Source organism: Phaethon lepturus, unplaced genomic scaffold (assembly GCF_000687285.1).
Source record: "Phaethon lepturus isolate BGI_N335 unplaced genomic scaffold, ASM68728v1 scaffold18453, whole genome shotgun sequence".
In the NCBI taxonomy this organism is placed as follows: Eukaryota; Metazoa; Chordata; class Aves; order Phaethontiformes; family Phaethontidae; genus Phaethon; species Phaethon lepturus.
In genome coordinates, this window is record NW_010528595.1 from 48,460 (window position 1) to 70,882 (window position 22,423).

General features: G+C 41.8%; 1 protein-coding gene across 1 annotated transcript in view; it reads left to right on the forward strand.

Moving 5' to 3' along the window:
* The window catches only part of PHACTR2 (phosphatase and actin regulator 2), a gene marked incomplete at its 5' end in the record, with an annotated part of 47,765 nt that overhangs the window by 16,987 nt on the left and 8,355 nt on the right, over window positions 1-22,423 (forward strand). Inside the window, 5 exons of the mRNA XM_010283720.1 lie at window positions 6,848-7,084; window positions 10,777-11,326; window positions 12,599-12,801; window positions 15,008-15,164; window positions 17,326-17,381. Coding sequence (XP_010282022.1) covers window positions 6,848-7,084; window positions 10,777-11,326; window positions 12,599-12,801; window positions 15,008-15,164; window positions 17,326-17,381 — 1,203 coding nt within the window. The remainder of the gene's footprint in view (window positions 1-6,847; window positions 7,085-10,776; window positions 11,327-12,598; window positions 12,802-15,007; window positions 15,165-17,325; window positions 17,382-22,423) is intronic.

Below are 22,423 nucleotides of genomic sequence, written 5' to 3' on the forward strand. Positions count from 1 at the left end.
GGGCTATGAGGATTGCAAAGGGGATCCAAGGAGTCTCCCTGCCTCCTGCCCCCTACAGCAATGTTGGAGAAGACCAAAAGCCATATCAGTAGAATAGGTGTCAAAATAATTGTTGCTGTTTGCCTCCCTAGGTATAGAGACATAGCATGCTGATGCAGCATGTGTGCTGCACATTGTAAAACCTCCTGGTGCTGTATCAGAGCTGCTTCTCTCCTTTCCACCCTCCCAGGATGTCTCTGACACACAGATGTACCAAAGAACCCTGAATTTGTATCTGAGTTCAGTTTGTAAACTTAGGTCTTACTAATTTTTATCATAGCAAGCTGAATCTTTTCATTATTCTGGTAGATACTTCCACATTTCATTGTTAGCTTGGGCTTGAAGAAGTGAAAGGCTCAGTAACCATTAGCAAGATACTGCCTGGAAAAAAATAATAACAAGTTTCATTTTGCGTACCATCAGTCAGGCATGTGAGATGCTGCTCTGATAAATAATTGCATTGCAGGAAGCCAGAGCTCTATTGCGAGTGCTGTGGGTGTTGTGGGTGACATGGAGCATAAGCTTCTGAAATGTTCCTATGCATTTATAGCAGACTGATCCTCTCAGGTTTTCGCATGTCCTTCAGTGAAGGTAATAATTTGTAGTCCCGTTTCCAAATTAATTCATAGGATACATGCACATAATGTTTTTTCTCCCCAGGATAACTCTCATCTGAGAGCTGGCAAAGGTTCCAGGTCGTAGTATGTTGGGTTCAGAGGTTCCTTCCTCTGTACTATGTCTGCTCTCCCTTAAATCTGCCATTAAATTTCATCTTTTCTTTGTCTCATGGGTAACCAAAAAGAAAGTTGGAGGCACAAGCTCTGGTCTTACGAGCATGCATCATTGCTGACCAACACTTTAGTTTGTCTACCAAGGAATGTTCTTCATAGTCAAATTTTCTAGGTTCCTTTTCTCAGAGGCCTTTGCTTTATTTCCCCAAAGTGGAACAAAACCTGTTGAATATAAGATAGTAACCCTCATCTTCCAGGGTCTCAGACAAGAGGCTGCTTTCTCTCAGAAGGCTAATCCTGCAAACCACTCACTGTGAGAGACAAGGCAGACTTTTTTCCCTCTTGTGTGCCTAGCTGGCTTCCTACACTCCTGAGCTCTGTAGATCATCAATATAAGCACCATACATAAAAGTTTGGGGTTTTTTTTTGTTTGGTTTTTTTTTTTTTTGCCTGACTCCCAAGAATCTCTCACTCCAGCTGAGTTATTTGCTGGCTAAAACCAGCAAATAACTTCTAAGAATAGTATATCTTCGATTCATCACCTGAACTATGTAAATGAGGCTGAATCCAAATCTTCTTAAAAGGAAGATTACTGTAGATAAAGCTGTATTTGGGCACAGCCTGTCCACTAAATCAGCCAGGCTGGCTCGTACCAGTAGGTTGACGTGAGAAGCATGGGCTTTCACCCACAAAAGTTGAGTGGCAGAGGAAAGCTCCTGATTTGTAAAGCTGCTATTTTTTTTTCTCTTTTATAGGAAAGATATCCTAATGTGGCTCCAGAAATAGATGTGATTTTAATGAACTAACCATTGAATTATTTGAGCATATCTATACAGAAAGTATAAGGGAATGTAGAAGCCTACATGCCTTTCAATTTCCAAGTCTCCCATAGACTAAGAAATGGTAAAAGTATGCAGCTGACAGTGAAGATGTTTTAGGTATTCTGTCTTGATTTAACAGGTTGCTTTTTACACAGAAGTTGGACAGTTAGCAATGTAAAATGACACTCAGTGGTTTTTTTTGCTTTTTTATCTTGGAACCAATGCAAAATATCTGAACGTGGTTGCTTTAAGTCAGATGTTACACCTGTGCCTTTCTCTCCTCTCCTGCTTTCTATATGGTCTCTGTTACAAGACCTCTTGCACATGGTGCTGCTGAAATCATAGAGTAAGATCTGGAAGTCTGCAGATGTACAGATCTGCTCATCCATCTTCAAGAAAGATGAATTTGAAACTGCAGAGCGCATTGTGCAGAGCATTGTGAGACAGCTGTTCTTGTTCAGCCTAGCAAAACGGAGCCTGAGAGAGCCTGAGTGCATTTGATGAATGCAACAAGTTGGTATATAGCCAGGAGAGAGCACGGCTAAAGGACAATGCTGGCACAAGTAGGATGGAATAAACAGTGGCTTGAAATACATTTTGACTGGAAATTAAAGGAAGCTTTCTAACAATTAGAATGGGTCTTTTCTTGAACAGAATTTTAGTAGCCTTAGCAGGAATAAAAAATGGTGCTGGTTAAATCCGAAAAATTATGAAAGGATTTGTATGATTTGACCACCTGCATCAGCACAGTCAATGAGTCAAAAAAAGAGACAAAAGACACCTTTTCTTGCCCTGTGTCCCATGTTTCTGAATGACAGCTTCCTGGGTTTTGATTAATCAAAACATAGCTCTCTGCATAGGCTGGAAAGGAAACTCATGATTCTCAAAACTCACTGAGTTTCATTTTGCAGGGAGTCATCCTGCAAAAGGCAACAAGTCGTACATTATTTCCAACTTCCATTTTACACAATGTTACTCCACTGAGTTGTGCTTGCCTTCCAGGAGATGAGTGCTTTGCATGCTTATGCCGCAGCACTACTGTTTTCCATGAGCTACCGTCATGTCACTGCTCTAGCTCTAGAAACAAAAATACCGGTACTGTAAGACAAAATCCTGGTGTAGAAAAGCTTTGGCGTTCAGTTCCTTACAAGGTCACAAAAGAAAAAATCTTTGTATTATGAAACCCAGTCACATATGGCTTCTGAAACTATGCCCAGGATTTTCATATTGGTCCAGAGTTTGCAAAAGGTCCCACATTTATCTTCTGAAATAAGGCATCTGATTTTCCAGTGCATATGGCACACTGGCATCTCTCTGAAAGTCTTTGAGACTTGATGAGTCCCCACAAGAGCTGTTGTATACTGAGTACTGTGTAATCCTGACTATCATTTAGGTGTTTACATGAGAACATAACTTTCTTAAGAGTCTGGCCCCAATCACAATTTCTGGGAACAAGAAACTCTGGTCTCAAAGTGAGCTTTCTTGAAAATCTGGCCTTTGGAAAATTTATTCTAAACATAAACATATTATTGATCCAAATGCTTAACGAGACATTAACATTTGCTTTGCTTTCCTATTTAAAGGGTAATTTATAGGTGGATTGCTTTTACAGCAGATGTCTTGATCAAGGCAGCAGTGAATAAAAGATATTCCTATCTGATGGTCTTTTGGAGGCTTTTTGTTAAAAGGTCAGTTTGTGAGGAACAGATGTCTACATTAAGAAAAACAACAGCAACAAAAATACATTGCAACTGATACTGCATTATCTGGGGGATTGACTTGAACAGACAGATGTGTCTGATTCAGATGCCTCCTTGTTTTGGCAAAAGATGCAAAAGAAGGAGCAGGCTTGAAGACCAAGGGTCCATGTTCAAGCAGAATCATGTTACAGAGGTACAATTACAACATAATTGTATCTCAAGCCATTTATAGACATCAGACCATCCCTGTCACTGTTCAAGATCAAGCCACTGTTGCTGTTGTTAGCTATTTGTATTACTACAGTACTTGTGTATATACCAGGAATTTATTGCAGTGTCTTACATAAATGCAGAAAACCAGAAAAAAGGTTCCAATGGACTTGCAGTAAAAGAGAGGACACTGTGGTTAGGCACTGAAAAACAAGAGGGGACCAGACCAGGATAACAAGCACAATGCCAGCAGGCTAAAACTTGTCAGCTTTTGCATCACAACAGAGGGGAATTTGAGGGAGGACAGTCAGTGAATGTTTACAAAGCCTGATGGGCAGCAGAGGAAAAGCAATGAAAAGCACCTGCTTCAAAACTTGACTTGTTGCTGGCAAAAGCTGGTATAAGGGACTGGCCAGGTAGGAACTGGAAATCTGTATCTATCTCAAGACCAAATGAGAAACAATAGTTTGGGCAAGATCAGATTGACACTGAGGGCAGTCAAGTTTATACCTGATGAGATAAAAAAGATGAAGCTAACAAAGATAAAAACGGCAAAGGTAGTAAGACACCAAGAGGGACAATATGGTCAAAGACAATCACCTTCACCACAGCTTTTCTCATGGATATGAGCAAAAAGAAGATTCGTTGGTCAAGGCCAAGAAAAGGGCATGTACCTGATCAAGGGACAGTCAAGACTTGATGAGAGCTGTAACTATCTGAGCAGGTAGAATGCTGCTGTGCAGAAAGTGTCTGCCAGTCTTTGGTATGATGTACATAATGGTATGGAAAGAGCTGTCCTAGATAAAGATGATATCCCAGTGATGGCAAGGTATTTCAGTTAAAATCAATGTTATATAAATTGCCAGTTTTAATCACAACTTGAAGTCTGCAAGCAAGAACTTTGATGTGAATGAACTGTTCCAATTCTGGTTTTCATTTATAGTTTTTAGTTATTTTTCTAAAGGAAATTTGAAAATTTTAAGTTGGTTGCCACTAAGATGTGTTTATTTGCAACTAAGTGAAACTTTAGCCTTGTATTTTTTTTTCCTGAACCAGAAGGTAAATTCTGTAATACATCATTTAGTCAGTTATAAAGTTTAATGTAGGTTGGCTGAGATTCTAAATAATTGCACTGTATTACTTTAGAATATGGTGAATGTGTATTTCTTTTTACTAGGTTATCGTTCTCTTTTTAATATTTTCTCTATTAATATGACCGGAAAACACAGTAATGGTGTGTAAGTACCCAAGTTTTAAATTCTCTCTTATTAATAAATAAAATTTTAGCATGCTGGACCCATAAGTAAAAGGTATATCAAAGAATTGTTTACACTTAAAATTCTTTCTGATCATCATGTCCTTCAAGAGCTTCAAAATACAAAATCCTATCTTTTCTTGACATGTTTGTTATTAATGGAATTAACATTTTAAAATATCCTGCTTTTTCAGAACTAAATCAGTTTTTCAACTTTGAATGAAGGTAGGTAGAATTTCATAAGGAGATGCTTTTTGCTATAAAAGAGGAGAGCAGAATGTAACAAGTATGTATGTTTGTTTCTTCTTCCAAAGTCTTTCTCCAGTCCAAAGTTCTTTCTCTGGAAAACAAAGAGGCAGTACAAGAACCTGTGCTCAAAAGAATCTGTTTGAAAGCTGTAAAAGGTTGTTATGCAATCGTTCCTGCAATATGTTAGCAAAAATGTATTAGTCTATAATGGGCTGGAAATACAGGAGGCAGACACTGGACAGTTAATTCCTTCACTTTATGAAGAGACATATGTGTGCATCTTGCTTTTAATAACTGCAGGTGATGCATTAGGTTCATGTTAACAAGCCTCAAGCTAGAGGTGGAAAAGTCTTTGTTTCAGAGATGAAGAATGTCATTGTTGTTCAACACATTCTTTGTTTTTCATCTACTAATCTTACAATGAAAAGGTGCTGCTTATCTCTTGGGAATCTTCTACATGGGAAGGAAGAGAGCAGGGAATGGACAGGAGATCTAGGAACGGCCATTTAATGTGTGTAAGAGTGAGGCTCTAATAGCAACACACTGCAAGAAATGAATAGGTTTCCTCTCGAGTGATAAAAAAGACTGTTAGAAGTCCTTGCAATATTTGCTTGGCTCCTTTCTTCCCCAACCACTGGAGTTTTTAGTAACATGCAAATAACGCCTATATGGTTCTGATGGTATGCTTTTACTTTTATAATATCCTTTTTCTGGAAGGTTTGGGAAGACTATCTTGAGGCCAAATGGGCACAGAGCTAGTGTAATTGAATAGATAAAGATTCCCATCTGGGAACTTTAGTCTTAAAACCATAGTGGTTATGTTGCAAAATTTTATGTTGACTATACATGGCTCACCTACATTAATATTACAGTTGGCATTAGGCATGCACTTTTGAAGTGAGTTTCCTGGTCATCCCCACTTACCCTTCCTTGGTTTGCAGAGCACACAAGCCAGGTTTCTTTTGGATGAAACTAAGCCAAAGGATGCATTCAGAAACTTGTGCTGCCACCGCTACTGGGCATGCAGTCTACAGAACTAGCCTGAAGCTAGTCCAAAGTCAAGTCTCCAGAAATGCACATTGTGGACTTCGGGTCCTCAGTGCTACCTCTTTTTCTCTACAGAGCCATTCCTATTGCATGACACAATGTAGATATAGTTCAAACTCCTGTTGACTAAGGAACTCCTGATTCTTGAAAAGTGCAATCTTGTAACGGTTCCCAAAGAGCTTGCAGGAGAGGAGGGCATTCCCATGGCAAATGATATCCTATTTGATTTAGCTTCATCTCTTTCTGAAGAGTAGAAATACCCTGGGGAAGATACCCAAAATAAAGTTGCTATGAGCAAGCAATCTGCAGCTTAGGAGAATGGGTTGCTTCAGGGGAAAATTTCAGCTGCATAGTCATATTTGAACCCGTGGCTGAGAGAATGGCCCTGTTCACTTTCAGATTCATATGAATCTGAGTTTTATAGCCTGTTGATCTTAGAGGGCTGGAAAGAAACCGAGGGAATTTGTTAGAGGAGTAAATGGCATTTCCCTTGTTTAGTTTGCAGCCAGCAGTCTAGTTGGGAATACTGAACATTAAGGATGGTCCTTGGAAGTCTAGAAAAGATGAGACTGAGAGAAGCGCCAGGCAAAAATCTTCTATGAGAAGTACTTGAATTGAGATGGACAGTAATTTTTTTCTGAGACAATACTTCAATAAGAGGCAGAAGATGAAGTAATCTCTCCTGATTCCCAAGAGCTCAAGCAGCAAAAAGTGGTCATTGTTGTCAGGCTTGCTGTTGAATGTTTGTGGCGTATGTCTATGTCAGTTGGCTTCTGTTCACTTTCTTATCCATAGAGAGCACTATCGATCACTGCCCAGAAATACCGGCATCCCATGCGCCACCACTACCCAAGCCTAAGCCTAAATCTAAAAAAGCTCCGCTACCACCAAAAAATGCTATTGCTGCTTCGGCCACCACCAGCCATAAGAGTAACGAAGCACCTCATGCTAAAAAAAAGGGAAAGGCTCCTGCTAAGCAGCCTCCTCTCCCACCACCCAAGCCAACAAGCCACAGTGCAAATCGAGAAGCTGGTGAGTACTGCACAGGCAGTGCCAGTTACGGCGGGTGCATGTGCATGGGGGTGCTTGGCTTGGTCTTACGATAACTTCTGCCTTTGTACATAGCAGCATGACTAAAGAGCATGCCATGGATGTTTCTAGCTAGCTTCCCCCTGAGCTCTGGTTCTGCTGTCTGCAAAAACCCCAGACAGCGGACAAATCATTTTGCTGTTTAATGGACGTATACACAACACTGAGCACATCAGAGCCTATATTGAATTCCCAGTTCAAGTGTGAATGCTGGCAACAAAATGACCCAGAGAACTGCTGAAGAACCAGCAGGGAAACAGGTGATGTGAAACAAAACATACGAGTTGCCCCAAAGTAAGACTGCCTCGGTATTGCTGTAACCTTGGGCTGGAAATGTCTACTGTTCTGATTAATTTGACAAGATTACAAGCCCTCTTAAAGAGGTAAAGGATAAAACCATGAAGACATCTTTAAAGACTGTTGAGTAGCAGTTGTTTCAGCCGAAAAAAACCCAATCAAACAACCTCGTTAGAAATGGCCAGGCTTCCCTGAGCTAGTTGATGGCTTGCTGTGATTGTAAATATGCACTGGAAATGGAAAATGTCCATCATCAGGTGCACAGAAGATGTGTTTATCACTACACTTCCATACCGAAATTCAGCAGTGATGCTAGATTAAAGATTATAGGTAGCTGTTCTTAAGGTACTGATCTTGAGTTTGAATGATTGTGATTTAGACAATGACCAAAATGAAAACATCCAACTATAATTTGAACACAAGCAGTATTATGATGAATGGACTGTATATATGCATTGGCCAGTTTATACAAGCCTTGTGTTTTCAATCCTCTGTCATGCTTTCAAAGCCCTTCAGTCCCTCCAGTTTTCTTTCCAAGTATACCTCTTCATATCTTGTACATTTTGGCACGTTTTGTATTTGAAGCACACAGAAGAGGACTGTTTGAAAACATTGCAGGACTGCTAGAGTGACAAGAATAACTTTGCCATAAAATATCCATTATCTTGGTATTAACTGTCCCTACTACATCAGACAACTACAAGAATAAATATTTTGAAAACCTAGAATTTGCTGCTTGTATTTCACATTCAGCTGGAAAACTCAGTTCTTCCCAGGTGGAGGAACCTTATAACAGCAGAACTTTCCGGAATAAAACAAGCCATCACATAAATAAATGTTTAGACCAATGGTTGCTAACAAGCTCTCAGGTATCTCAGTTCCTAAATTAGAATACGTTCAGATCCCAGATTTGTCTTTTAGTAGCCTTGCTGAAATTTTATGCAATGCTTGAGACCATAGGGGTATAAAATATATCACTATATCCCTTATATGAAATAGTACATATGCTACTGGTAATTTCTTCCAGCATTAGGTACATTGTGTTCAGCTGAAGCAGGACAATACTTAATAGAGCTGTATTAGCAATACAGCAAATAGAGCTGATCGGGAGCAGTATTTAGTACAACAGATTTATCAGATCCCCGTGAAAGTGAGCACACGATGCAGCCAGTGATCCAGTCCCATGAAGGAGAAGAGGAATATGAGTAACAGCTGAGCCATAGCTCTCCTGAGGGCACTGCAGCACGTTTCCAAACTGAAATAGCAGAGTTGGGAGTATGGGGGGACTTGGACTTAAACATAAGCATGGACATGTGCCAAAAGGCAAGTAACAGCCATGAAATTTTTCATTTAAACAAAATTCAAATCTTCTACTGAAAAAGGGGCATGACAGAAAATTGTCAGCCAGCCCAGTCAAAAGCAACAACAGCAATAGCACTTTTGACCCATGTGAAAGTATAGGGGGGATTTTCCCTGGGAGAAATCTTTCAAGTTGCTGTATGTGATTGCAGGTCCAGAAAGGTTCTCAGAATAATGTAAGGGTTTTTTCAATGGAAACATCTTTTGACATTTTCCCAGCAATGATTGTAGTGTGGCTGTGTATTTGTATTGTGCTAGTGTTCTTAAGTATAAGCATGTAACTGGTTCTGTTGACCTCCAGCCTGTTAAGTGCTTTGCTGGATCAGAACCAGAGCCCTTTCTTACTACCATCCACTTACTCAGTAAGGTTTCCGCTAAATAATATGCAGGCTGGAGCCACCATCTATTTCCACTGCAATTACAAGCTGCTGCCTGTACCATTTCTTTGCTTCCTTTTGATTTGCTGGTAAGTTAAGTCAGTGATTTGTAGTTGGTGTGGATGGTTAGTGCAGTATCAGTAGGTTCTGTGCCCTTTACACTTACCTTGCAGCACAAAGAGGGACAGTGATTTGCCTGAAGTCATGAGTTTCTGCAGATTTTTCCAGGTGTACTGAAAGGCTTACAGCACTCTAAATGTTTATAAACCATAACATTCAGCTACAGAAGAGAACAATATAATGTGTCTTCTGAATTATTTTCCATCTTCTTTGAGACTGAGAACAGTCGCACTGTGAAAGCTATTTTTATATCGTGAGCTTATTATGGCCAGTATCTATATTTTGATTCTATCCTAATCTGCTGGTTTTGTTTTGTTTTTCTTTACTTCTAAGTAAAGTAGGCCCTTCAGCAGATTTCTATTACGGCTTTCTGTTTTACTCGGTAAGCTTAGCCGCAAGGCTGCTGTGCAGCTTTATAATGCTTTCATTTGTTCTCTTGAGGTGAATGCGTTTTTACTGCAGCAGAAGTGTTTGAGTTGGATGCATTTTGATGAAAAGGACTCAATCATTAAGATGGTTGTCATTTTTACTGCTTTTTAAATGAAAGTCAGAAGTCTGAATCTCCCAGTCCAGGTGATGGGTGCATCAACACAGCAATCAGAAATGTGACTGGAATGCACACGGGCATGCAGGCTAGCTAAAATCTCATGCAAACTTGGACATTGATACACATATGCTTCAATATAGTAAGTATCGCAGGATTAAACAGCAATATCACTGGCCAGCTTGTACAGCTAGTGTCAAAACCTTGTGTCACTACATTTTCAAGGTCACCTGAGTTGTTCACTGGTAAGACAAAGACCTCCAGTATATACAGGAGGCCTTCAGTGCCGCCTCCCTTCTGGAGATTATATGTGCAGAGTGACACCAGTCGTTTCTGCCTCTGTTTTATGGACATGCCCGGATGGACCTGAAAGTACGTCTTGTTTTGCTGTCCTCTGCTGCTGCTGGGAGCACACCACTTGCAATAACATTGTGAAAGGTAATTAACTGATACCCAGAATGGTCCTGAGGTGTTCATTGAAAAGCATAAGGGAAATCATGGTGTTCTCCTTCTGCTCAGACCAAAAATTCACATAACAGAAAAGGTCAGGCAGTTTTATCTGTCTGGTAGCAATTTTTTAAAATAGTGTACTAAACCCTTTTGAAATAAATAGTGGACTTTCTAGATGACGTCCAGGCAAGTTGTAATGGGCCAATGCAGAATGCTAGAATCAAACTCTCACCCGCTTTTGAGGTTGATCCCCTCCACTGTTCTTGGGCAAGTATTCATCGTTTCATTTTTTCCCACCTCAAAGGTGAAATTTGAACTGCAACATTTACTCATCTCAAGCATATATATGAAGGATTGTAGAAGTATCAAGTGTAATTTTTTCATTTTCTAAATATCAGCACATGTCAATCCATGCAGAAAGAACAGTGCAAAAATCATATAGTTGGATGGTTTGTAAGACTAAAATGCTTGATCTTTTCTTATTCTAGCTAGTTCCTCTCATGCAAAAAAACCACCAGTCTCCAAGTCCTCTTCATCGCCATCTCCTTCATCCGCGTCATCTCATCCCAAAGCCTCTAAGGAGACTCCCAGCAAATTGGGCACATCAGGGACTCCCAGGGGCAAGAAAAAACCTGGGAAACAGTCAGCCCCACGAACAGCGCCGGATGGGGCTGCTTCTTCCCCCTCAGGTGCCACAGCCAACAGGTTGGAAGCGAAGGCAGAAAAACACGAGCCTGAGCAACCTTCCATAGTAATTTCTGAAATGGAGGACGCAGACCAACCGAGCAAGCTTGTTGTCCCCCCTCCTCCCACCGCTGCCCCTCCTCCACCTCCACTTCCACCTCCTTTTGCTGCTGCAGCCGGTCAGCTCGCTGTCTCCTCAGATGCCCAAGATGTGTCAGACGGCTGCGCGGCAGTGCCAGCTGGCACCGGATCAGATACTAAACCTCTTCTCCAGGCTGAGCGTGGCACAGACGAGAGCCTGAGCAGTACGACCCTAGACAGCGGTCCAGATGCTGGTGGAGAAGACACAGAAAGGTAAGATGGTATGGCCATCATGGGTAAGTGGTCAGACTCACGGCCAAGGAAGCCACATTTCTTCTCATAAAGGAGTCTGTAGGTGTATGGGCATCTCTTCTGTTTCTTCTGCTGACTGGTGGCAGTTTGTGCACTTTTCTTGGAGACCCAGGACAGTGTTGCATCGCAGCATGATTTATTCTTTGCCAATGTCTTTGAGCCATTCACCTGCAGTACCTCATGTTTCACCAGGTCATTGCTCATAACCTACCTCCTATATAGTTGTGTGGCTTAATGTGACCAGCTGTGGTCAGCAGTTCAGCTAGTAGCTGATAACACGTTTATTTCTCTTCCATAAAGGCAAACAAGAAATTGTGCTGAATTACAAGGCGTTTTTATTTTTTTTGTGTGGATATCATTAAATTTCTTGCTGTTAAAGCTGAATTTAATTGCAGACTTGAAATTGACAGTTCAGGCTTCGGTTAGTAGCTGTTTGGTCTGTTACTACCTAATAGCTTGTCTCAGGTAGATACTATAAAATCTAGTCAAGAACAAGGTCATAATTACATTTTTTAAGCAAAATAGTTGGCAACAAAAAAGAAACTAGCTTATTAATCTGTCTTTTCCCTGTCACAAGAGCCAGTATCTTTTATAACAACCCAAGAGAGTTTAGTTTAGATGCCAGTGGCCTAGAGACTTTCCTTTAAATTCTTGCTGGTATCTCTGTGCCAGCATTACGTTCCTGTGCTGCTTCTCCCCTTGCTCTACCCTTCCTTTACAAAATGGTTTTCCCAAGACAGAGAGCACTCTGGTGCTGATTTCCATGTTCATCAGTGATGGACATGAACATTTTGGACTCAAGAGCAGTAAAACTGTATTTACCGTAAACAGAGTTAGGCTTCCAGAACAGGAAGCTTTGCACTCCCATCCGCGCTCCGACTTGCTCCTCTCGCCCCCAATTTTATGAGCTGTTTTTCTCTTCTAAGTAGCTTTTATGTACTATTGCTCCCATCCCATAAGAAATAAAAAAGAATTTGGATTTTTCTTTATACGGGCTTTGCAGCACATCATTCCAGACTGTTCACATCTTTTTTTCTAACATACATACATACAGATATGTATATGCATACACATACTTTATATATGTTGTATATATGTACGTTTTTTAGAAAGAGACAAGTTAGTTTGAGTAACAGAACTTCTGTTTTCTTACTTGCTTATACAGTTGGTCTCCCATTTGTATTCTGTGCTGCTTGCATTAATGTGACACCATGCCTGCTTTGGAATTAACAGCTTGGCTACCAAAGAAGACCAAGAAGCGGAGGCACCTGGCCAGGCACGCTCTGAACTGGTGGAGGAGGCTTCTGATGCTGGTGCTGCTCCTGAGAGTGAAAGTAGCAGAGAGAGCCACAGCAGTGACTCGGACTCTGACGGACCGATACTGTACACAGATGATGATGAGGATGATGATGATGATGATAATGCAAGTGCTGAAAGTAAGCTCCTGGCAAGAAGGGTGTACTGGGAGAGGGTGGCCACCTTCGGGTGTATCTAATACACGTTTGGCCTGGGCTGGCTGAGAGGGCCCACCAAGCTGCTGTGATTGCATCCAGATTGCTAGCTGGAGCTTACTGCTTGAGTGTAGCCCAAAGACATCTACACCCAGCGAGCTTTCGTGCAGCTGCCTCCATTAAATTGTGGCCTTCAGGAGAGCAAAGACTTTGGGGTGGAGCTGCTAGCAAGCACATCAAACCATGGGTGATTCTGTTCCAGGATGTGGTTCTCTGGCAGGGCTCCCGCCAAGAAGTTGCAGGCTACCTTTTGCACCCTGCGTTACGTAAGCGTGCCCGACGCATGCTAGTGCAAAGTGAAGAGAGGAGGGTATGGCTGCATGGGGTGGTTTTAGATGATTTAATGTTTTTCCACTACTGAGAAATGAGTGTCCCGCTTCTCCCAGACAATTGTGATCAGAAACCTGCCGGGTCCTGTGCAATGGCGGGCGCAGATGAAGCACTGCACAGAAGGGAGTGGAGGTGGGAGGAGCAGGTTCAGGCGAACATGAGGATAGAACAAGGCCTCCACGTTAGGTTGTCAGCGAACCATTGATTTGGCTTGCCCATGTCATGAACCTCCACTGTTAAAGCACCAGTGTATCTTTCAACTGAATTTCACTAGAAGTCCCAGAGTTTCTTGTGGGAGTAACAGGCAGGGGCGGACAACAGAGGAGGCCCATCAGTCAGCAGCTTCACCGTCTGAAAGTCATTTGTTCCTCTTTGATCAGGGTGTTGTTAAGCATTGGAGCACCTTAGCAGACAGAGCAGATCACAGTGGATAATTTCTAAGTTACAGCTTTGAAATTTCAGCTGGGGTCATGGCTGTATCACTTGGCAGAAGTCCTTGCTGCTGCTGCAGGGGGTTGTGCTGCCCACCCTCTGCCTCATCCCTGCTCCCAGCTGTTCCTTTTGCCCTTAGGCCCGCGCTCACGTTTGGGTTTGCAGTGGTGGCTGATTTTCAGTAGCATCTGTTCCCTGAGCCAGCTCACCACAGGGTTGCACCTTTGCTGGAACAAAGGAGGTGGCAGCAAGAACCTGTCGGGGCGGAGAGGAGGGCGGCCCTACCCCTACCACCTGTAGGGTGGCCTTGTGTCAGAATAAAATGACCGTCAAACCACGGCATGAGAGCCTTGCCCGCAGCCCTTCAGGAGGAGGTGCTTCGCTGTGCTTAGTGAAGAAGGCGTGAACACAGAGTGCTGCATGCTGGAGGGGCGTGAGGGAAGATGAACACTTATTTTTCCTTGGGTACTGGTGCGGCAGAAGGTGAAGTGCCAGCTAGCTCAAGAAGCTGAAGTCTTCTGCAGTTCTGCATTTGGTTTGAATATGATCGAAAGTGGTAGCATCCCAAAATTCACATATTCAGACAGCAGCATGATGTCTTATGAGAAGTGAGCTGGGAGCCTGTGGTCTTACCAAACTGTCTAATGTCATGAAAACCTGCCAACCTAGGACGTACGTGGCCCCCTCAGTCAGAATTGCAAGAGACAAGGGGAGGACTAAAGACCATGAAAAACACTCTTCCTGCCACAGCTGGCTGAAGCTAACACTGGCAAAATTGCATGGCCCTTGTCCCTGCTGTATCTGTTTTATGGATGAATGGATTGCTTCAGTGCCTGGGGGTTTCTGCCTAGGTTACTTTACAAGCACTCAGCACTTTTCTAAACTGTATTTTTTGTTTTAATTTACAAATTAAAGATGAAAAACACTATACAAGAACTAAGTGGTATTAGATTGAAAAAAAAAATTGAAAGAATGAGGGAAAAGATGAGAGAACATGACTAAACCATTTAAGGCTGAAGGAAAACAGCAGCAGGTTGCTAAATATACTAAGTAGATAAATAAAGCAACCTCTAATGTGTCAGACTTCAAAGATACTTAAGTGTAGATTTGTCATTTTTATCCTATCACTTCACGGATGGCAAGTGATGGTTGTAAAACTCATCAATTTGGCCGGTAGCTTTTTCATCCAAACCTTTCAGCTTTTTATTGTTGTGAACTGAGCTAAAAATTTTTCTTTTGATGTTAATTAAAATTCCTCTCCTGCATGTGGGAACAAGGCTGCTTTGGGGACGTATTAAAGTTCTTACTCAGGGTTTGTGTCTGTAACCTAAGCATGAATGAACTAAATCTACCCTCCTCTTTTCCTCAGACTCTTTGGCAAGTAAAATTCGTCGCAGGGATACTCTTGCTATCAAACTTGGCAACAGACCATCTAAGAAAGAATTAGAAGACAAAAACATCTTGCAGCGTACATCTGAAGAGGAGAGGCAGGAAATCAGACATCAGATTGGAACAAAGCTAGTGAGGTATCAGTGGCAGGGTAAATGTGGTTTCACTGGGCGGAGGTGGAGAAAGAGAATCAAGAACACGGGGTTCACATTTTAAATGCAGCCCAATCTGTGGTGCAGGATCTTCGTGGTACAACTGCCTGGAAAACAGTATTTTTATTTCTCAAAAACACTTTCAAATGTCAATAATGAATTTTTGTCCTACAAGAAACAAATCCGAGAACTCCTCAGTTTTTGGATTGTTTGGTTTTTTAAAAAAAGAGGAAGAGAATGAGAGTGACTCCAGAATAATTCATGCTGTGGTTCAAGTTTTTCTTGCATTGGTTATCAGGGACTTGCACTTGTATGTCCCCATCTCAGGCAGAGTAGTAGTGACACGCAGAGCACGCCTGTGCGTGTTCGTCCCTCATGGCCCTCCCCATCCTCCTCCTGCTCTCCAACTCCTTCATTATTCATCTGCTGGTTCCAGCAGAAGAGATGGAAGGAGGCTGACTTTGTAGGTCCGTGTTTAGTGTTTTACTGTGCTCACCTCTGAGGCATGTGTTTCTCACACTGTTTAACTGCATCAGATACATGTTATGTTCTCTTCCTGGACTTGAGAACATTGCATAAAAAAGACTAATTTTCACTTGCATTTTTACAAGCTTTTTTAAAAAAAATCCTCATAAATGTTAATTTTGGCTTTCATGGTCTCTGAGAATAGACTACAACATGTCTGGATTTTCCCAGACCTGTCCTTGTTTCTCATGTGCTCAGAAATGTTTTCCAGGCAGATTTGGAGGATATCCTGTGTTTGTTGGAGATTTCCAGATACCAGGTAGTCCAGCCAGTACTGTTCCAGTACAGAGTATGGCAGTCCTGTATGAGCACTTGGAAGATGAGCTGAGTTGCTCTATGAATCGGGTGGCTGGCTAAGTCATTTATTTCATCCCTTAACCATAGCAGAGCCTAAGGGTCATTTTTCTTCTGCTAATAAAGCGATGTTGTTGTTATCACCGCGTTCCTGACCGAAGCCCAGCTCCAGCGATCACATCCTGCTTGTTGGTACTCCCTCGGGGGCTTGAACTGCAGAAGGGGCTCTGGTCCCCATCCTGAGCTCCTTGCACAGGGGCTTTGCTGGTTCTGCTGGTAAGCTGGCATGCTCCCCCCACAGCTCTGCTTTGGTGGCAGGAGTCAACATCTGTGCGTGTCGGGGCTGCGCCCATGCCTGAAATCACAACCAAGTTTGACTCCAGTTCCATAAAAATTCCAGGCGTGGTGGTCAGCACCCGGCAGCATCGAGGTCTGATGGGAAACCTGTTCCCGTAGTTTGGTCTGGGTTGAGTCAGGTCCCAGCCTGGCGCTTGCTATAGTGGGGACTGGTCACGTGGGGTAAACCTGTTGGTCCTCCCCACCAAATCTGAAAGTCCAAGCATGGTTTGAATGAGACAGGTTTCATGAGGCTGAAGTTAATCTGTAGTGAACTGTGTGAGGTTTGCTGGACAGAGAGGCATCTAACACATCTGCAAAATCAGTTTTATTGCTGAAATTTTTCTTGCTCCTTTTCTCAAGTGAACAAGTGAGCCTGTTTAGTAAACATAGAGACAATATCGACTGTGTTCTCCACTATACAAACCAGAAAATTAATATCTCAGGGAGTTGGGGTTTTTTAATGGCAGTTGTTATATATAGGTAACTAAATAAAATTAACTTTCAATTAAAACTCCCAATTGTATTGACCATACAAATCAGTGAGGAATGCACAACTTATGTTGTGGTGGTTTTTTTTTTTTAAATAATAGGGTTTCCATTCAAAATATCTGAGAATAATCCTACGATTGCACAACTTATCATAATTATGGTGCTTATGATAGCACCATAGGCTTATGAACTCTTCCATAAAATTCTACCTGTAAATGAGGAATTTAAATTTGCTGGTACAATTTCTGTAATATTATGCAAGTATCAGTTATTTATGTGTTCAAGTGGCAATGGTACATCTTTTAAAACAAATGGCCACTTGGTACTGTGGTTATATGCACATTATTATAACTGTGTCTGGAAATTACCTGTGTTGTTGAATACCTTTGCTGGCAAAGAACAGCCTGGCCGTATGAGAAACACCTTTTAAGCTGTATTACAAATCATAATGTGTTATTTGGATCTGGTTTTAAATCAGTCACTTACTTTGTTCTCACAGGAGGCTTAGCCAGAGGCCTACAACTGAAGAGCTAGAGCAAAGAAATATCCTAAAGCGTAAGTATTTTGTTCAGGTTTCAGCTAGTGTTTACGTAGAAAGTGAGCATACGCTGAATTCATATGGAAGCCTATCATTGTTGCTGTAGTGTTAGAGCCATAACTAGAGAAAAATTATGTCATAGAAAATAACGTGTCAACACTAGATCTGTATACTAAACTGCAACAGTAGCTGTGAAAATTGCATATATCCAAGATGCTGAATTTTGCTTGTCTCAATCCCACTTCTTGAAGATGATCCCAAAGACCACAAATGACTTTGATACTTTTTAGAAGTAGTTCTAGGCTGGTTAAACTTCCACATAGTTTTTATGAGGAGGAGAAAGGAACATCAGTAGGAGGCAGAGGTGGGATATAAGGGCAGAGATTGGAGGGTGGAGTAGAAAGAGGAAAGACGAAGCGTTTAGGAGAAAGTGAACAGGTATATGTTGGCCTTCATATCCACTTCTGACATCTTCTGTACTGAAACTTGCATGAGACATTCTCACTGAATATCTTCCCATTGATTAAATCCTTCCTCAGTATCCCTTTTGAAAAATCCAAATAGTCAGTGGCAGAGGAATGCAGTATATTGGATGTTTACCCTCTATAATCTGTTCTCCTATTTACTTATGTTGGTTTTGTTCTTAGGCTGGCAAATGCTTCAGAACAGTCATTTTCTGTCTTCCTTTATGAATCTTTCCATAATATGGATGTTATCTAAATACATACTGTAACAGTTGTCATGCCTAGCTCCTCTAGCCCTGTGTCCATTCTGTAACAGTAGCTAGTATTGCTGCTTGGGTAGAAGAAATAAATGAAGAAAATGCACATGGAAGCATTTCGCACACAGTACCAAATCCAAAACCTCATCTATTCTTAAGGTATAAGAACTTTCCACACATTTGATGTAACTGAAAGAGCAGGTATAATGCTGTTATTTCCAACAATCATTCAGAAAAGTTGGAGTTCATCTCTGCAACCCTGGCGCACAGCATGCTAATGGAAGAAAATGGGCTGTTTACCTGACAAAGTCCATGGACTGACCACTCTGTCAGCTGCTCAGGCCAGCAAATCAAGGAGACGTCACAATTATTGGCTTTCAGGCAGCCATCCATGCTAATGGAATCCTAGTGCTGTTGTCTAAGCTCTCAAAAGCCAAACAGTGCCATGTCTTATTGAAAAGGGAAGCTACGGTTCATGCATTATGGGCACAGGAGAGGGTTCAAGGGACTCCTGTCCAACACATAATGTGAACAGACTTTCTAAGACTATAATTTCTGAACCTATAGATTGCATAGATAAGTAAAGATAAAATTTGAAATACGAACTTTTTTAATACGACAAACCACTCATGCTGGACTATGTGAGAAAGGTAATTCCAAAACATCTTTGGTGGGCCAGGATACGGCCACTGAGCTGGGAGCACCAGCTGGGCTTCCTTATTGCCCTCTCTGTCCGGCTGATCTTGAGATAACTAATCTAGCAACAAACCTGCCACGTATTTAATAGCCCTTTTGCCATTGTTTATTCCGTTCACTGATTTTGCAGTTAAGTAGCTCAAGACTGGAAAGCAGTTAATAGATTTCTTCTCCTGTTTCAGCTTGTTTACTTTAAGCTTTTGGCAGCGTACCAGGCTTTGCACTCAATACCTCCCGCTGTCCTCCCTTGCCACGGCCGGGGGGCTGTCTTAAAGAGGCAAGGGAGAGCAAGAAAGGAAGGCTGGGAAGCAGCGTTATGCATCACCAAAAATCGCAGTCGTCGATGAGCACGTGGAGAATCCAAAACTGCTTTTTGCTCATTATCGAGATATAAAATACTGCGAGTTGACAGTGATCTGTAAAAGGCGAAGCAAACCAAAGCAAGCTGGAGTTTGCAGTGACAGGCTGACTTGGAGCCCTTTCGGGGTGCAAGTTCTCTCTCAGCTTTAAGGCAGTCGGGTTATTTATCACAATTATTACGTTCCCTTCCTGTGGATTATTCGAAAATGTTTACATCTCTTAAATGCCTTTGTTGTTGTAGGCAGCTTTTGTGAATAAGTTGGGATTTCTTTCATAAAGCTTCCTTCCTCTTATTTTTAAGCAGTGGATGGGGAGAAGGGGTTATATTATTGTGTGTATATAAACTGCAGCTAAGGGAAAGTATTGTTTTGAGTAATATTTATCAGACTTTGAGGTTACATTAAGTGGGAAAGGTCTAAATGTTTATTTCACGATTAAGTTCAGGCCAAATCTTTTAAGAGGTTCAGGAAAAGTCTGTATTTTTTCTTTTTTTTTTTATTTCCAGTTAGTGAGGAAATGTGTCTTGCAAGAAGTTTTAGTTTTTCGTAATGTTTCCAGATAAACCAGTTACTGAAAATCCTGTGACCGAGTATGAATGCGAGACATTGCAGGTGGATTTCTATAAAACAATTTGGATAAAACTGTCCAAACTTCTGAGTCTTCCCACACTACAACAAAGTTACGATAACTCAAGAGTCCACTTGAACGAATAGATACAGCCCTGTGTTTTTAATAAAGGCAGGTTTCTTGTGTACTGGCTTTGAGCCAGTAGTATTTATAGTATTGCATTATGGCGAAGAAACTTTTTATTCTGCCAGGAATTTCGGATTAAGATAACTGGATTTTTTCCTGCATTTGTAAGGGACAGTGGACTTCTTGTACTGTGCACCTGCATGCCTGCCAGTTCTGGCTTTGTGGAAAACAGGGTTTAGCTCTTGATGCTAGTTAAGGAATATTAATGGTTATCTTTGTTCGTAAAATCAGGAAAGAGAAGCGGCTTTGTGCGTTCCACAGCAACTGCAAGAGGCAAGCGCTTTATTTGTCTTGTCTTTCTCTTTCCCTAGCAAGCCCACAGAGAAGTCTAAACATAGCTAATCCCACAGGGACACAATGGAAAGTTCGGTTTTACGCTCCGGGAGTACTTTCTGGTCAAGAACGGAGCAGTCCTCAGGCAGAACAATTCCTCTCTTCTCTTTTCCCCTTCTGCTACAAAACAAATGTCCCACAGAACCAAGGGTGACCAGATTAAATATGGCAGAAGTTTCAGGAGCAATAATGCATAGATTCCAGGGAAGCTGCTTGTTCTGCTTTGACCAGTGGGGTTTTTTAACTCAAAGGCCACGATAGGTGATGCTAAACAAAATTGTTTCAATTAGGAGTCAAATACCAGTTTGACCTCCTAGGAGCTGCAGGCAGGGAAGGAGGGAAGCCATAGTTTTGCTGGGATCTAACTGCAGACTCCTGCAGGCAAAGGGCGCTCGCGGGGCTGGTCCTCTGCCAGTGCGGCAGCAGCAGCGGGACATCTGAGGAGGGGACTTGCAGCTGGGAACGCTCTGTTTATATTTTCTTTCTCCACAGCACACGGATTAGATCTGCTTTTAAGGTGGAAAGCAGTCAGAAGCGTGTTCCTATGCACTGATGTGTTCCTCTTTGAGCAAGGCAGTCAGTTCATACCTGCAGCCAAAACGCAGCCCTCTGGCTGGAATTTTCCACACCACCTGAGGGAAGCAGGAGCACCAGACCCATTATTTTTTAGCACCACACAGCTTCTTAACTCACTATAGCAACTTTCAAAACGTTTACCTTAAAAGACCAAAAACAGGCTGTAGGTGTTACTGTTGGTAGGAATTTGTACCAGGGCAGTGTTTCTGTAGCACCAGGCTTAAAGCAAGACTCTGCCCAGCAGGATGGAGGTGGGAAATAGGTGCTCTACGTACAAGCCAGCACTGTAGATGGAGGGCCATTTGCCAAACAGCAGATTCGATATATTAGCAGCAGGCACCTGATTTCAGTCCCTTTTCCTTAGCTCTTGAGTTTTATTCCTAGAAGTAAAACCACTTGAATACATAAACCACGTCCCTCCCCCTGACCTCTCGTGCAGAAGACCGTTCCCCACGGGTTCAATCCCTACCTGCTCTGCCAGGGAGTAAAGGAAGCTGCTGGTGCATCCTGTTAGAGCTGTCCTCTGAAAGATGGGCTTCCAGCCCTCCTCACCAGCCACCCTCAGCCCAGCAGCTAAGATGATGGCCTTGCTCATCTCCCATTTCTAGGTGGTTTCCATGTCCAGCCATCCCTTCGTGCAGTCACCTGCATGCTCTGGAAGGTAGTGTCATAGCTTGGGATAGGCAGCTAACCTTCAACCTTCCTAAATGTCCAGATCAACTTTTTTTGAGTTACTTTATCCTCCCCCAAAATACAGAAAAACAGTATTTCAGGTGGCCGTGCTGTTGGTAGTTGTTTCTTAAGGTATGCATTAAGGAGTGTGAGCCCCTATTTCTTACATCAGGCGTCTTACTGCTGCTTCTTAGGAGACACAGTAGTTTAGATAGCAAAGAAATGTCAAGATATGAATAATGCAGAATGTATTTTACAAACTAAATTAGGAAAAGGCAGTACAGCGATGTGTATATCCAGCTGCATTTTTTTTACTGCTGTGTCTGCTACTGGAGAGTTTCTGAGGTAGCACTTAAGTGACTCAATTCATGAAGGGGCAACATTTTTTATGCTCAAATGATTCCCAAATTAATAGTTTGTGTTTAATTACCCTAAGTTACTATGTCTATTGATTGCAAAGACAGCATGTTTAAACAAAAGCCTACAGGTGATTTACCTGTCCTAAAACAGCTAGAGAGCTTTTGATTTTGTTGGGTGAAGATGTTATAAAAAGAATTCTCATTTGAAGTCATAAGTCCCTAAATACAGCCAACTTCTTTATTGATAGATACATTAATAAAAACTTCTAAAATGTAAATCAATCTTTAACTCTTCATTCTTCAGTTTTAGTCAGTTTACAATTCCTGTGTGGAATGAGGCCATCCATTTCTTCACCATTTAAGAGAAAAACTATTAACAAACCATAAATGACATACACATTTCAGTATCTCAGTAAAATCACCGTCAACACTAGATCCAACCTAATTCTGGCAGGAAGCCTGTGCAACTGCATCTTGCCGATGGAAACCTTGGGTTGGTGGTGCTTTTCTCACAGAGCAGGTCTTGGGCTGGCATCGCCTTTTTCCTCCTGTAACTTTCTTCTTTTTATCATTTGTTCCTCTTCCTCTT